The 13,183-nt window shown below is 39.8% G+C and overlaps 1 protein-coding gene across 1 annotated transcript in view; it reads left to right on the forward strand.

Annotated features, from left to right (window-relative positions):
* The first annotated feature begins 108 nt into the window (after positions 1 to 108).
* Positions 109 to 13,183, forward strand: part of LOC145998846 (U3 small nucleolar RNA-associated protein 6 homolog) — a 32,606-nt gene continuing 19,531 nt past the window's right edge. The window contains exons 1-2 of the mRNA XM_083135515.1: positions 109 to 291; positions 10,259 to 10,385. Coding sequence (XP_082991641.1) covers positions 200 to 291; positions 10,259 to 10,385 — 219 coding nt within the window. The 5' untranslated portion in view covers positions 109 to 199. The remainder of the gene's footprint in view (positions 292 to 10,258; positions 10,386 to 13,183) is intronic.

The following is a 13,183-nucleotide window of genomic DNA, read 5'->3' on the forward strand; positions in this document are numbered from 1 at the left end:
TGGAAATATCATGTGAAACCGAAGAAGCAAGCGGTGAGGGGCATGAAGAAGAAGAAGAAGAAGAAACCGAAGAAAAAGGAAAGCAATCTGTGCCTCTGTGGTTTGTAAAAGAAATATCTAGACGCTCTAGTATTCACTTTGACTTTTCTTGTTTACGGAATATTTCTTTTGTAGAAAGAAGCTCTAATTGAACTTAACCATGGCTGAATTCGTCGAATTTAGGGCAGAGGAAATGATCCCAGAGTTGGAGCAAATGGAAAGACTTCATTTGTTGGAAAAGCATGAAGTCAGGTAAACAACACACGTATGCATTTGTAAAAATGTGGAGTTTGTCGTTCGAGTTCCTTGGGATAACATCATCTGTGTCATCTAGTGTAATCAGAACTGCAAGTAACATTATAGTATAGGGGTGACGGATTTCTTCAAATTTACAGGAGAAAGTACTTTCGGAAATCATTTTCTGTGGCATTGTGGAAGTTCGTGAATGTAGTTTTGATCCATTTTAATGCGAATACATGTTGTTTTCTGCGAAAATCTCTGGGTACTTGTTTACTATCCTTCGGACACATTTATTTATTTTTACAGAAGAAACTACGGTACTACTTTACTATACCTGAGACACCTGAGAATCATTTCTTTCGCACTTTTTTACATTGCTAACGTACTATTCTGCATTTCGGAACACTTATTTAGGTGAAATAATTTAATTTGTTAGGAAAGTAATGTATATTTCTTACATTTACGAGTACTTACTGTTCTTGTCTATTTCCACACACAACATGGCGATAGCTTACCGTTGATCGTTCCTTGAGCCAGAAAAACCATTGACGTTGGCCCAAAAATTCACGATAGCCCCACAAACCATCACGGGGACGAGGTATGCCTACTAGGTTAAGTTAGGCCTGTTAGGTTTGGTTCCATTAGCACTCCTTTCGTTCAATTTAGCATATACGGACAATACGAGAGCGTATTGTGCTCTCATGCAGGAAGCAAATGGCGGCAGCAGCAATTGCACGTCGGAAATAGATTTTCGTACAAAACCACATGCATTCGCATTAAAATGAATCAAAATTACATTCCCGAACATCAACAACGCTACAGAAAATGATTTGCGTAAGTACTTTCTCCTGTAAATTTGAAGAAATCTGTCTCAGGTATAGTAAAGTGTTACCGAAACTACTTACCGTAATAAGTTCCTGTAGCATTGTCGAACATCGGGAAGGTGTTTTGTGTGATGTTGGAATGTTTCATAGCTGAAATTCATGTTGTTCGTTGAAAATTAATTCTCCGACAGAGAATAACTAGCCCCGCGATCCATTAGCGCGTGGATAGGTTAGTTCTGTTAGGTTAGGAAACATAGTTAAAATTTGGTGTCGTGTTAGTATCAGGATCTAGAAATTGGAAATAATTGCGAACCATTGGCGCTAGCCCCACGAACCATTGGCGCGTGGTTAGGTTAGTTCTGTTAGGTTAGGAAACATAGTTCAAATTTCATCAAAACAACGTTGATACACCTTCAGGAATGTTCCGCGAAGCAGATATGTAAGTACGAATGTCAAAAATTGACAAAACGAAAAAATTAGAGTTGTCCGAAGGATAGTAAATTTTTACCGGCATTTCAAAAATGTACTTGCACCATGACAACCATTACAACCTTCTTTAAGACGTCCAGTGCTTCTCATGAACTGCGAGACAATCGGTGGGTGAATCACGAGGTTAAAACGTGAAACATGCTTCAAGACCCGGCCACAGACAGTTGTTGTTCAAGAAAACATTGATGCTGTGCAAAACCTAATACTGCAAGATCGTCATGTGACATACTGTGAGATTGAGGCAACCATAGGCATTAGTTCCACCAGCATATATAAAATATTACATGATCATTTAGCTGTGAGAAAGGTATGTTCTCGTTGGATCCCACACAATTTGACAAAAACTCAAAAAGACGCTCGCGTCAATTGGTGCAAACAAATGCTCAATATATACAATCATGGTGCTTGAAAAGACGTATATAAGATTGTAACAGGTGACGAATCATGGATATATGCATATGAGCCGGAACGTAAACAACAGTCGACTGTATGGGTGTTTCAAGATGAACCCAATCCAACAAAAGTTGTTCGCGCTCGAAGCACATCGAAACAAATGGTCGCCTGTTTTTTCTGGAAAACTGGTCATGTGGCAACTGTGCCTTTAGAGGAACGTTGAACGGTCAACTCTGAATGGTGCACAACAATTTGTTTGCCAGAGGTCTTCGGTCAAATACGGAAAACAAACAAACGCCGTCGGATCATTCTTCATCAAGACAATGCCAGCTGTCACACATCTCGTCTAACAACCGACTTTATGAACAGTCAAAAAATCGAATTGATGGGTCATCCGCCATACAGTCCTGATTTGGCACCCAATGACTTCTTCTTGTTCCCCAATGTCAAGAATAAATTGCGTGGACAACGATTTTCGTCGGCGGAAGATGCCGTTGATGCGTTCAAAATCCATATTATGGAGGTGTCTCCAGAAGATTGGAAAAACTGCTTTGACAAATGGTTCGAACGAATGCAAAAGTGTATTGACCATAAAGGAGAATACTTCGAAAAACAATAAAGCAGTTTTCAATGCCAAATTCCTGTTTTTTCATTGTTAGGCTCAAAATATAAATAGTGACCCTCGTATCTAATCGTTACCCAAATCTTTGCACGAAAGTATGTATTTTCCGGTGAACGAGATTGCAGCACTGCATAAATCGACAAAACACTCGCACAACGTGCCCTAAACCATTACGCTATCGCCTGCCATAATGTGTTACAGAATCGAAATAACAAGTAACAGTAAGTACTCATAAATGTAAGAAATAGACATTATCTATATATTAGAAATGCATTATTTCACCTTAGGAAATGTTCCGCATTCCAAAATAGTACGTTAGCAATGTAAAAAGTGCGAAATATATGATTTATAGGTGTCACCCCCATACTATTTGGTCTAGGAATTAATTCGTGGGCCTGGACAAGAGATGGCGTAACGAGCATATCGTCCCACAGTTCCGTGTATCCACACATGCGTTGAGAACTCCTGTCAGCGCGCATCGTTCATAGTATAGGGCAGTTGATTGACGCATCAACAACAGCATTTTGTAATCAACTGAACATGGAGCAGTTAGTGCCAGATAAAGTGTTTTTGCGGGGTGTTCTGCTTCATTACTTTAACATGCAGAAAAGTGCTACCGAAAGTCATCGTATTTTGGTGGAAGTGTATGGTGACCATGCACTAGCTAAGCGAACGTGTCAGAAGTGGTGATTTCGGCCTGGAAGACCAAGAGCGACCTGGACAGCCAAAAAAAATTTGAAGACGAAGAATTGAGACCATTGCTCAATCAGGATTCGTGTCAAACGCAGGAAGAACTTGCAGAAGCATTAGGCATTGATCAAACAACATTTTCCAAATGCCTCAAAGCCATGGGAATGATTCAAAAGATGTCACATTGGGTTCCACATGAATTGAAAGACAGAGACGAAAGATGAAAAACCATTTGCGAATTGCTGCTTCACAGACAGAAAAGAAAGGGGGTTTTTGCATCGCATTGTTACTGGCGATGAGAAGTGGATCCATTACGAGAACCCGAAACGAAAAAAGGCCTGGGTGAAGCCAGGTCCATCACAAACGAAACGAGATATTCACTGTGCAAAGGTTATGCTGTACATATGGTGGGATATGAAAGGTGTGGTGTACTATGAGCTGCTGCAACCGGGTGAAACTATTAATGGAGAACGTTATCGACGACAATTAATGCGTTTGAAGCAAGCTGTGGCCTGGAAACTACCAGAATGGGAGAACAGACATGATAAACTTATTTTTCAACATGATAACGCTCACCCACATGTCGCAAAACCGGTCAAAACCTATTTAGAAAATGTCGGATGGGAAGTTTTACCCCACCCGCCGTATTCACCAGACGTTTCTCCTTCGGACTACTACTTGTTCGATTGCATGAATAACGATTTGATTGGACAGCGGTTCACTTCTTCAGAAGATATCGAAAAATGGGTCTCTGACTGGATCGCTTCAAAGGATGAGGACTTTTATAATAGTACCAAGGGTACGATACTAATCTGATATTCCCCGGACAGATTTCTTCATTTTTACAGAAGAAACTACTTACGGTAATAAGTTCTTGTAGCATTGTCTAACATCTGGAAGGTGTTTTGTGTGATGTAACGGATTTCTTCAAATTTAAAAGTTTGGGGCTCATTTGGGAGCAGGTGACTCCGGCCAATTTCTAACATGCCTTTAACAGGGACTCTATAGATAAAGCCGGAGAGCTGGAGCGGAGGCGGGGCTGCATTATCAGTTAGGGGCGGTAGGTCAATTACGCCAGGGGCGGAGCCTGGAATTGGTGGGAAATTTGGACTCAAAAATTTCAAACAAAAATAATTTTTTAGTTTGAATTTCAAACCTTTTTCGGGATGAAAAACATGAATACACCTTAAAGAATGTTCTGCGAAGCAGATAGATAAGTACAAATGTCAAAAATTGACAAAACGAAGAAATTATAGGTGTCCGGGGAATATCAGATTTTTACCCTGAAATTGCCAAGTGACACACAAATCACTACAAATGTACGGGGTATCCTTTCTCATGTAACCCAAAATACACTAGTGTCCAAAAGTTAAGCATAATCAGAAAAACAGATAAATGAAAGTGGAGAAAGATAAGGAATCCCTGTAACTCGTTTTCAATTAGTGTGACTCACCTTACTGCATTGCCACAAGATTTCACCAATGTCGAATAAGCCCATGGTCGAAAGGTACAATGTACAATCACAGTACATCAAACCCAGATTGTTCTCATTCGTTAGTGTTCTCTCTTGGTGAACAGAGGTGCTCTCGTGGTAAAGTGTGAAGTGTACAGACGCAATATGCCACCAAAACTCCAGTTTTAAAACCCTGTTTTAAAGGGTAGAATAATCGGACGCCTTGAAGCAGGTCAGACACAGACCGTAGTCTCAGCAGCTCTCAATGTGAACCAAAGTGTCATTTCCAGGCTTTGGCGACAGTTTCAAGACACAGGACATGTTAATCGTAGGTGAGTACAAGGTCATCCAAGAGTAACAACTCCGCAACAGGATCGATATCTGTCCTTAACTGCACAACAAAATCGGACGATGCCTGCACGACAACTGTCCTCAGAGCTTGCACGTGCCTCAGGAGTTAGAGTTTCTCGACAAACTGTGTACCGCAGGCTCAGGGCAGCTGGGCTCTATGCCAGACATCCAGCAGTGTGTGTCCCACTCTCTGAAGTGCACAGGCAGGCTCGTTTACAGTGGAGTCGGTAACAGTTTGATCTTGGTCGAACACATTTCCTTATTTTTACAGAAGAAACTACGGTAATTATGCAATATCGCCCGAACCCTCTCACTAGTTTATTTCATTAATTTTAGCATTGATACTTACCTATTCTGCATTGCTGAAGAATCTTTAAGGTGAAGTTATGCCTTTTTCCATAAAATAGTGTCAGCTTTTCATATTACGAGTCATTATTTATCTTCCTTGTTGTGTTTGGGTAACAGACAATATGGAGTGCACTCGTCATGGATCATCGCGCGTCGTGCTTGTGTTTTGTCGATTTGGAGTGGGTATGCAGTGTTTCAACCTTCTTCACCGAAAAAATACCTACTTTCGTGTTCATTATGTCATCACAAACCATTGACGGATAGCCCCAAAAAACCATTCATGATAGCCCCACAAACCATTGACGGATAGCCCCAAAAATTATTCACCATAGCCCCACGAACCATTGACGGATAGCCCCAAAAACCATCCACGATAGCCCCAAAAACCATTCACGATAGTCCCACGAACCATTGATGGATAGCCCCAAAAACCATTCACTATAGCCCCAAAAAACATTGACGGATAGCCCCAAAAAACATTCACGATAGCCCCATGGAACATTTCCGGCAAGGTTAGGTTAGGTAAGCATAGTTAAAAAAAAGACGAGGAAATTCTCGTTAAAAAAAGGCACGTTTGGAAACACTGTCGAGACTGCGTGACTTTCGATGTTTGCTCCATCTGCATGTACATAATGGAAACAACGGCATAATGTGGTCGCTTTACAGAAAATGCAAGTACCTTACATAAAAAGTGATTATTTCTTGTTCTGCAGCATTCTATGGTGAAGTTTTCAGTTTCCGTGAAAGAAAATTCCTCTAAGAATTTTGACAATCCTACAGAAACTGATTTCAGTAAATAGTTTCTCCTGTAAATTTGAAGAAATCCATTTGGGCGATATCGCATATTTACCGAAACTACTTATGGAAATGAGTTTCTGTAGCATTTTGAAAGTTCATGGAGGTATTTTCTTTCATCGTGGAATCTATTTCACTGGGAACTCATGCATTTTTCAAGAAAAGTATCTCTCCGATGCACAATTGGCATTGTTGCATATGTTTGATAACGTAACCCCCTGTCAGTGTTTCCAACCACGCCGTTGTTTTGCAAGAAGATGACGTGTCCAGGATGTGTCGTGAAGTTGTTGCTGGGTATGGAAGATCCAGTTATTTTTTTATTTCAATATGGAATTGTGAAGAAAAAATAGAATGTCCAAAATGTGGCAGTGCATGTAAGCTACACATTCGACCAAATAGGAAGTGGATACATGCCAGGGATGTAGTAAGTTAAAGTACAACCTAACCTAACCCATGCATGGAACCCTTTTTTTTTTAACTATGTTAACCTAACCTAACTATGTTAACGTAACTAACCTAACCCATGGATGGGTCGCGAGAAACTATGTTAACGTAACCTAAACAAACCTAACCTAACTCGTGCATGGATCGCGGGGTATTAGCATAATTTCGAATCCGGGGAAAAAATATGAATTCAGTAACACGAAAGTAGGTGTTTCTCAGTTTAGAAGGTTGGAAACACTGCATACCCACTGATAATCCACAACACTACTCAAGATGTGCCTGCCATATTGTGTGTTATGCAAGTGAAAAAAGGAAGAACAATAATTACTCTTAATGTGAAAAATTGAAATTATTTTCGTGACATAAGCAGAATAGGTAAGTACGAATGTTAAAAGTTATGAAATAAACACGTGAGAGGTGTTCGGCCAAGATCGAACAAGTAATGTGGAGTCACCACATCACAATTGGACACTGAATGAATGGTGGAACGTGCTCTTCACAGATGAGACCAGATTCAGTTTGCAAAACTATTCCTGTCGCACAATAGCCTGGAGAGAAAGTGGAAGCCAATATAATCTCAGCAACATCGTGGAAAGGGACCAGTTTGGTGGTCGTGATGTAATGCTGTGGTCAGGCATCGTATGGAATGGGTGTACGGAGCTGCACGTTTTCACTCAAGGTACCATTAATGCCCAGAGGTACAGAGACGAGGTACTGCAACCATATGTGCGACATTTTAGAGGTGCAGTCGGCCCAAATTTCATATTCATGGATGATAATGCCCGTCCTCATCAAGCCAACATGGTGTACGAATTTCTTCAAGGTGAAGATATCCACCACATGGACTGGCCAGCAAGGTCTCTGGATATAATCCCATTGAGCATGCCTGGGATACTTTAGGGAGACGAGTTGCAGCCCACCAACAATGCCAGACCTTTGCATGGCTCTTCGTGAGGAATGGGATCAGCTTCCAGCAGAGGTGTTGAATCACCTGGTAGAGAGCATGCCATGATGCTGTGAGGCCTGTGTGACCGTTAGGGGTAACCACACTCCATATTAACCACTCTTTTGTTGTGCAGATGCTATTCAGATTTGTTTTATCTTTTCAAATTTGTATCTTTCCCTCTGGATCCTTCCTACCATGTTTGGTGCCATTGTGACTTGTCTTCAACAACATATTTTGTAAAATCTTAATTATGCTTAACTTTTGGAAACTAGTGTATATATTTACTCTCGGCTCAAAATTTGTACACCTGAAATTTCCGTATAAGTGAATAATTTGCTTTCACTACAAATTAAGAAGCAGCGTCACAGTGGAGAATGCTCACAGTACAGTATAGGGCACATGAAGCACAAACAGATGCCACATGATTCCCATCAAGGCAGTACCAGCAGTAAATCTCCCACCCAAGTTTCATTTCTATCTCTAAACCACCAGAACTCCTGACGATGCTACTTCATAACAGTTGGGCTGAAAAGTTCGTAGGCTGACTCATAGATGGCGTTACTAGAATTAAATCCATGTGATTTTTACTTAGTACTAACCTTCAAAAGATACGTGTATAAATTTCACAGCTGCCGGATAATAGTTCGTGAGATATAGCATTGTGAGTGAAGCAGCTTTTGTTATTGTGAAAAAATGGATAAAGAAGAATTTCGTGTGTTAATTAAGCATTGCTTTTTGGCGAAAAAAATATACTGTTGAAGCCAAGGCTTGGCTTGATAAACATTATTCGGACTCTGCACCAGGAAAATCAACCGTTGAGAAGTGGTTTGCTAAATTTAAACGAGGCGAAATGAGCATCGAAGACGATGCACGCAGTGGACGCCCCAAAGAGGCTGTTACCGAAGAAAACATTAAAAAAGTCCACAAAATAATTTTAAATGATCGTAAAGTGAAGTTGATCGAGATAGCTGAGACTTTAAAAATATCAAAGGAACGTGTTGGACATATTGTGCATGAATATTTGAACATGCGAAAGCTGTGTGCAAAATGGGTGCTGCGCGTGCTCACAATCGATCAAAAGCAACAACGTTTTGATGATTCGGAGCAATGTTTAGCGATATTCAACTGTAATAAACACGAATTTTTCCGTCGATATTACAATGGATGAAACATGGCTCCATAACTACACTCCAGAGTCCAATCGACAGTCAGCCGAGTGGACTGCATGTGATGAACCGAATCCAAAGCGTGGAAAGACGCAACAGTCGGCTGGCAAGGTTATGGCATCAGTATTCTGGGATGCGCATGGTATTATATTCATCGATTACCTCAAAAAGGGCCAGACCATCAACAGCGATTATTACATAGCGTTGTTGGAGCGTTTAAAGGATGAAATCACGAAAAAACGGCCCCATTTGAAGAAGAAAAAAGTGCTGTTTCATCAAGACAATGCACCGTGTCACAAATCAATGAAAACGATGGCAAAATTATATGAATTAGACTACGAATTGCTTCCCCATCCACCATATTCTCCAGATCTGGCCCCCAGTGACTTTTTCCTGTTTTGCAGACCTTAAAAGAATGCTCGCTGGAAAGAAATTTAGCACTGATGAAGAGGTAATCGCCGAAACTGAGGCCTATTTTGAGGCTAAAGAGAAATCGTACTATAAAAATGGCATTGAAAAATTGTATGACCGCTATAATCATTGTATCACCCTCGAAGGCAACTATATTGAATAATAAAATCGAATTTTGTCAAAAAAATATATTTTACTATGTTAGCCTACGAACTTTTCAGCCCAACTGTTAAAAGGACAAACATGATGTAATTACATGTAACTTGCTTCCAAATTTTCCATAAACCATGATGCAAAAAAAAAAAGTAACATTTTATAAACCCAAATAATGCCAGACTTCATGGTGTAGTCATTAGCACAGCATGCTATGATGCCAGGAGCTTCAGGTTCGAATCCCAGCCTGGGCAGGGGTGTTTTTGTGAGTGTCTCTTCATCATTATTGTCACTCATTCTCATTTTTGTAATTAGCCAAAAGTATCAGAAAAGCAAAGTAAAATTAACCAAACCAATCAATCGATCCAAATAAGGATGCATCATATGTATACTAGCACCAAGATTTCTAAAACTTTGGAAAATATGCAAACTTCTGGCTTCACAGTGACTTAAACAAGCGACACTAGCGCCACTGATCCCACACCAGGGTTTCAAATGCGATGGTGGATCCCTAATTTCCCACATAGCTCGTATCGCATGGAGTGACAGTAATGTATTAACATTGCCACCTAAAATCCCCTCATAATTTCACCATTTTAACACATCTCCACCACCTAAAAACAACAGAAAATGTTCATATAAAACCATCTACCTAGACTGTGCAGGAATTTTCACTTTAGCAGAGGTATAAAGGGTCAAGAAGATCAGCAAAATCTTCTACGAAGAAGTGCCAAAACTCATTTCATTCTCTTTTGCTGCAAAAGTTATTTAGGTGCAAATTGCATCTAAATGCTACAGTCCAATTTTGAACCACCAATCTTAATTTATATCTGGTTCAATAGGAATTTTTCTTACCAGTAATGTTTCTCATATATATTTTTGAACTTTTTGTAGGAATATAATGAAGAGGAGAAAGGATTATGAGTACAAACTTCAGAGGAGAACAAAATGCAAAGAGGACTACTTATCATATATTCAGTTTGAAATGGATGTTCTGAAACTGATTAGAATTAGAAGGGAGGTAAGTTACAAATCACACATTGTGTAACAAACTGTACATATATCACCAGTTTCTTGCTAATGTCAAAGAGTTTAAAAGTACACTTTTTACAAGGGTGTGACCATCACCTCCGAATTATTCCGTGCATAATATACACCACTGTTTTTTTGGGGAAAAGTGTGCATTATGCATGAGTAAATGCAGTAATTTTTCTTCAGAAATTTTGGAATATTCCGGTTCCTCCCCTCCCCCGCATCCATATTGTTGTAATCCCGTTTACCTGGGATCTGAGGTCACAGGGAAGTTTCAATTATACATTTAGGTAGAGCTTAATTGTATCTGTTGGCTGAACCTGCTCCGATTAGGAGGGTAGAGATATGGAAAGTTGATGTAAAGGTTATTTACGCTTGTTCATACCTGGTAGGTGTGTGATGTTCTTGTCCTGATGCTTCTTGCAGACCGAATTGTGACAGGTGCCAAGGTTCTATCCTTCGACCCTTGGCTCACCAAACCGAGCGATCCCTTGCAACTTGTAGCATGCTAGGCAGCCGTAACTCCGTGTTCCATCGTCGTAGTTCAGTAGTGTTAATGTGTTGTAAAGTAATCAGAGACTAATTATCCATGTGAGCGTCGATTAGAGTCAAAATCCAAAAGAGAGCAAGCTCCGGGAGTGAGCTTGCTTTTATAATCTTAGGCTTCGAAAGGTTGTTAAACCTTTCGAACGCGCTAGATCTTGTTTTGATCCACGCGTCTGCCTTTCAGTTCCTTGTTTAACGGAAGTTACAAGTTAGCGCATTCTTGGGATCACCCGCTGGTTGGACAATTCCAGGAAATAAACAAGCGTGAATATTACCATGACGAGGTTTTCTCGGTTTAATAATCTCCATATCTCTACAATATATACACTCAATGTGCATAAATTGTATCTAGTCCGAATCTTGGTTCATTCCGCATATAACGGTACTTGATTCATCCGTCAAGGGCATCGGTTCTTGAACTTTCCTACACCGCGGACCCCCTTCAGATATCACCCTCAAGAATTAACTCAAAGTTTAAAGCCCGGAATTTGCATCATACATATTTATGTCTAAGTGTTTCATCACTGATTTTTACCAGTTAAGGAAGGGAAAATTAAATGAATGCACACATTTTATTTTTATTTGCATTTTATTGTAATGTTAATTGTAGCAATTACATTCAATTAATTAAAAGTATATAAAATACAATTTTTGTATTAATAATGAATACTAACAAGAGATGACACAACACTACTTGTTAATCTTATTTCCTGTGAAAGGGATGATGCTGCATTTCACTGACAAGTTGTGATATATCGGGCTTAATGGTAGAAACCTGAATCCTAAGTTCTGATCCTACATTTTCCAGATGGTTTCTGTACGTGTTTTAAGATAGGTGAGAGCAGAGAATGATTTTTGACATAAGTGGGTTGTTACAAAAGGCATTAATACTTTCATGGCCTTCTTTGATAGTCCAGGAAAATCATCCTGTAAGTAAGCTCAAAAGTTTGCAAGTGTCGTTTCTTTGAACTGCATGTCTTCTTCTACTTCATGCACGCTTCTTGAAAATAGATTCCTGATCCAATTTTTGCTTGCATCAGGCACAGGAAAATATTCTCTGAACGACTGCTGCAAGTGTTTCAAATGTTGTGCGAAGAGTGACTTGTCATTTTCTTGACAACTCTTCTTCCGTGCAACGAAGGAAATTAGAGAAGTTTGGAAAGGTCTCCTCATATTTTCCATTCAGTATACGCTGATGCAACAACTCCAACTTTTTGATCATTGCTTCGATTTTGTCTTCAACTAAAAAGACTGTTACTTTTTGTCCTTGAAGGCTTAAGTTTAGATTATTTAAATGGATGAAGATATCTGATAAGTATGCGAACTTGACTAACCAGAAAAAAATCATTCAAACGATCGCTGAGATGAAATTGCGTATCCAAGAGATATAGTCTTATTTTGTCTCTCAATTCCCAGAATCAAGACAAAACTTTACCTCGTGACAGCCAGCGAACTTCACAGTGAAGCAAAAGTTGATGATATTCACTGTCCATTTCTTTGCAGAGCTGCTCAAAAAGTCTTGAATTCAGTGACTTGCTTTTTATGAAATTGACAATTTTCACTGATTCATTTAAGGTCTGTTGAAGCTCTTCTGGTATCTTCTTGACCACTAGTGTATCCCTGTGTAAGCAGCAATGGAACCATGTTGCTGACGGGGCAATTTATTTTATTCGTGCTGCAAGTCCAGTAAGCCTTCCCAACATTACTCGTGCTCCATCTGTGCTAACTCTAACGCATTCCAACCAGTCCATATTATGAGATATTATAAACGTGTTTAAGCTGGCAAATACTGTCAAGTAGGAGATGAAGAGTAAGTCCTTGTAAACACTTTTGAGATGTTCATATCTAACGTAACACATCAATGTTGCTTTGTTTGTAATGTCTGTGCTTTCATCCAGTTGCAAAGCAAAAAGGGGGGACATGCGAACTCTGTCTAATAACAACCTGAGAACGGGCGATGCTTAGTCATGTCTACGTTTTCGGCTTATCTACTTCAATTTCTTTTACCTCAGTAAATAAACACCGTAAATTTGTATAATTTTCATTCTCTCATAATTCATTTTTAGTATTAAAGAGTAGATGCTCTTGTCTTAGTATTTTTCCGAACCTTTGTGGAACACTGGGAGGGTTCCGCGGACCCCCTGAGAGGGTCTGCAGAACACAGTTGAAGAACCGCTGGTTAGGGCAATTAGCCTCCAATATACAGGCATTTCAAGGTAACTCTGCAATCCGAGGCTTGAG

This window comes from Lepisma saccharinum, chromosome 14, assembly GCF_977018435.1.
Source record: "Lepisma saccharinum chromosome 14, izLepSacc3.1, whole genome shotgun sequence".
NCBI lineage: Eukaryota > Metazoa > Arthropoda > Insecta > Zygentoma > Lepismatidae > Lepisma > Lepisma saccharinum.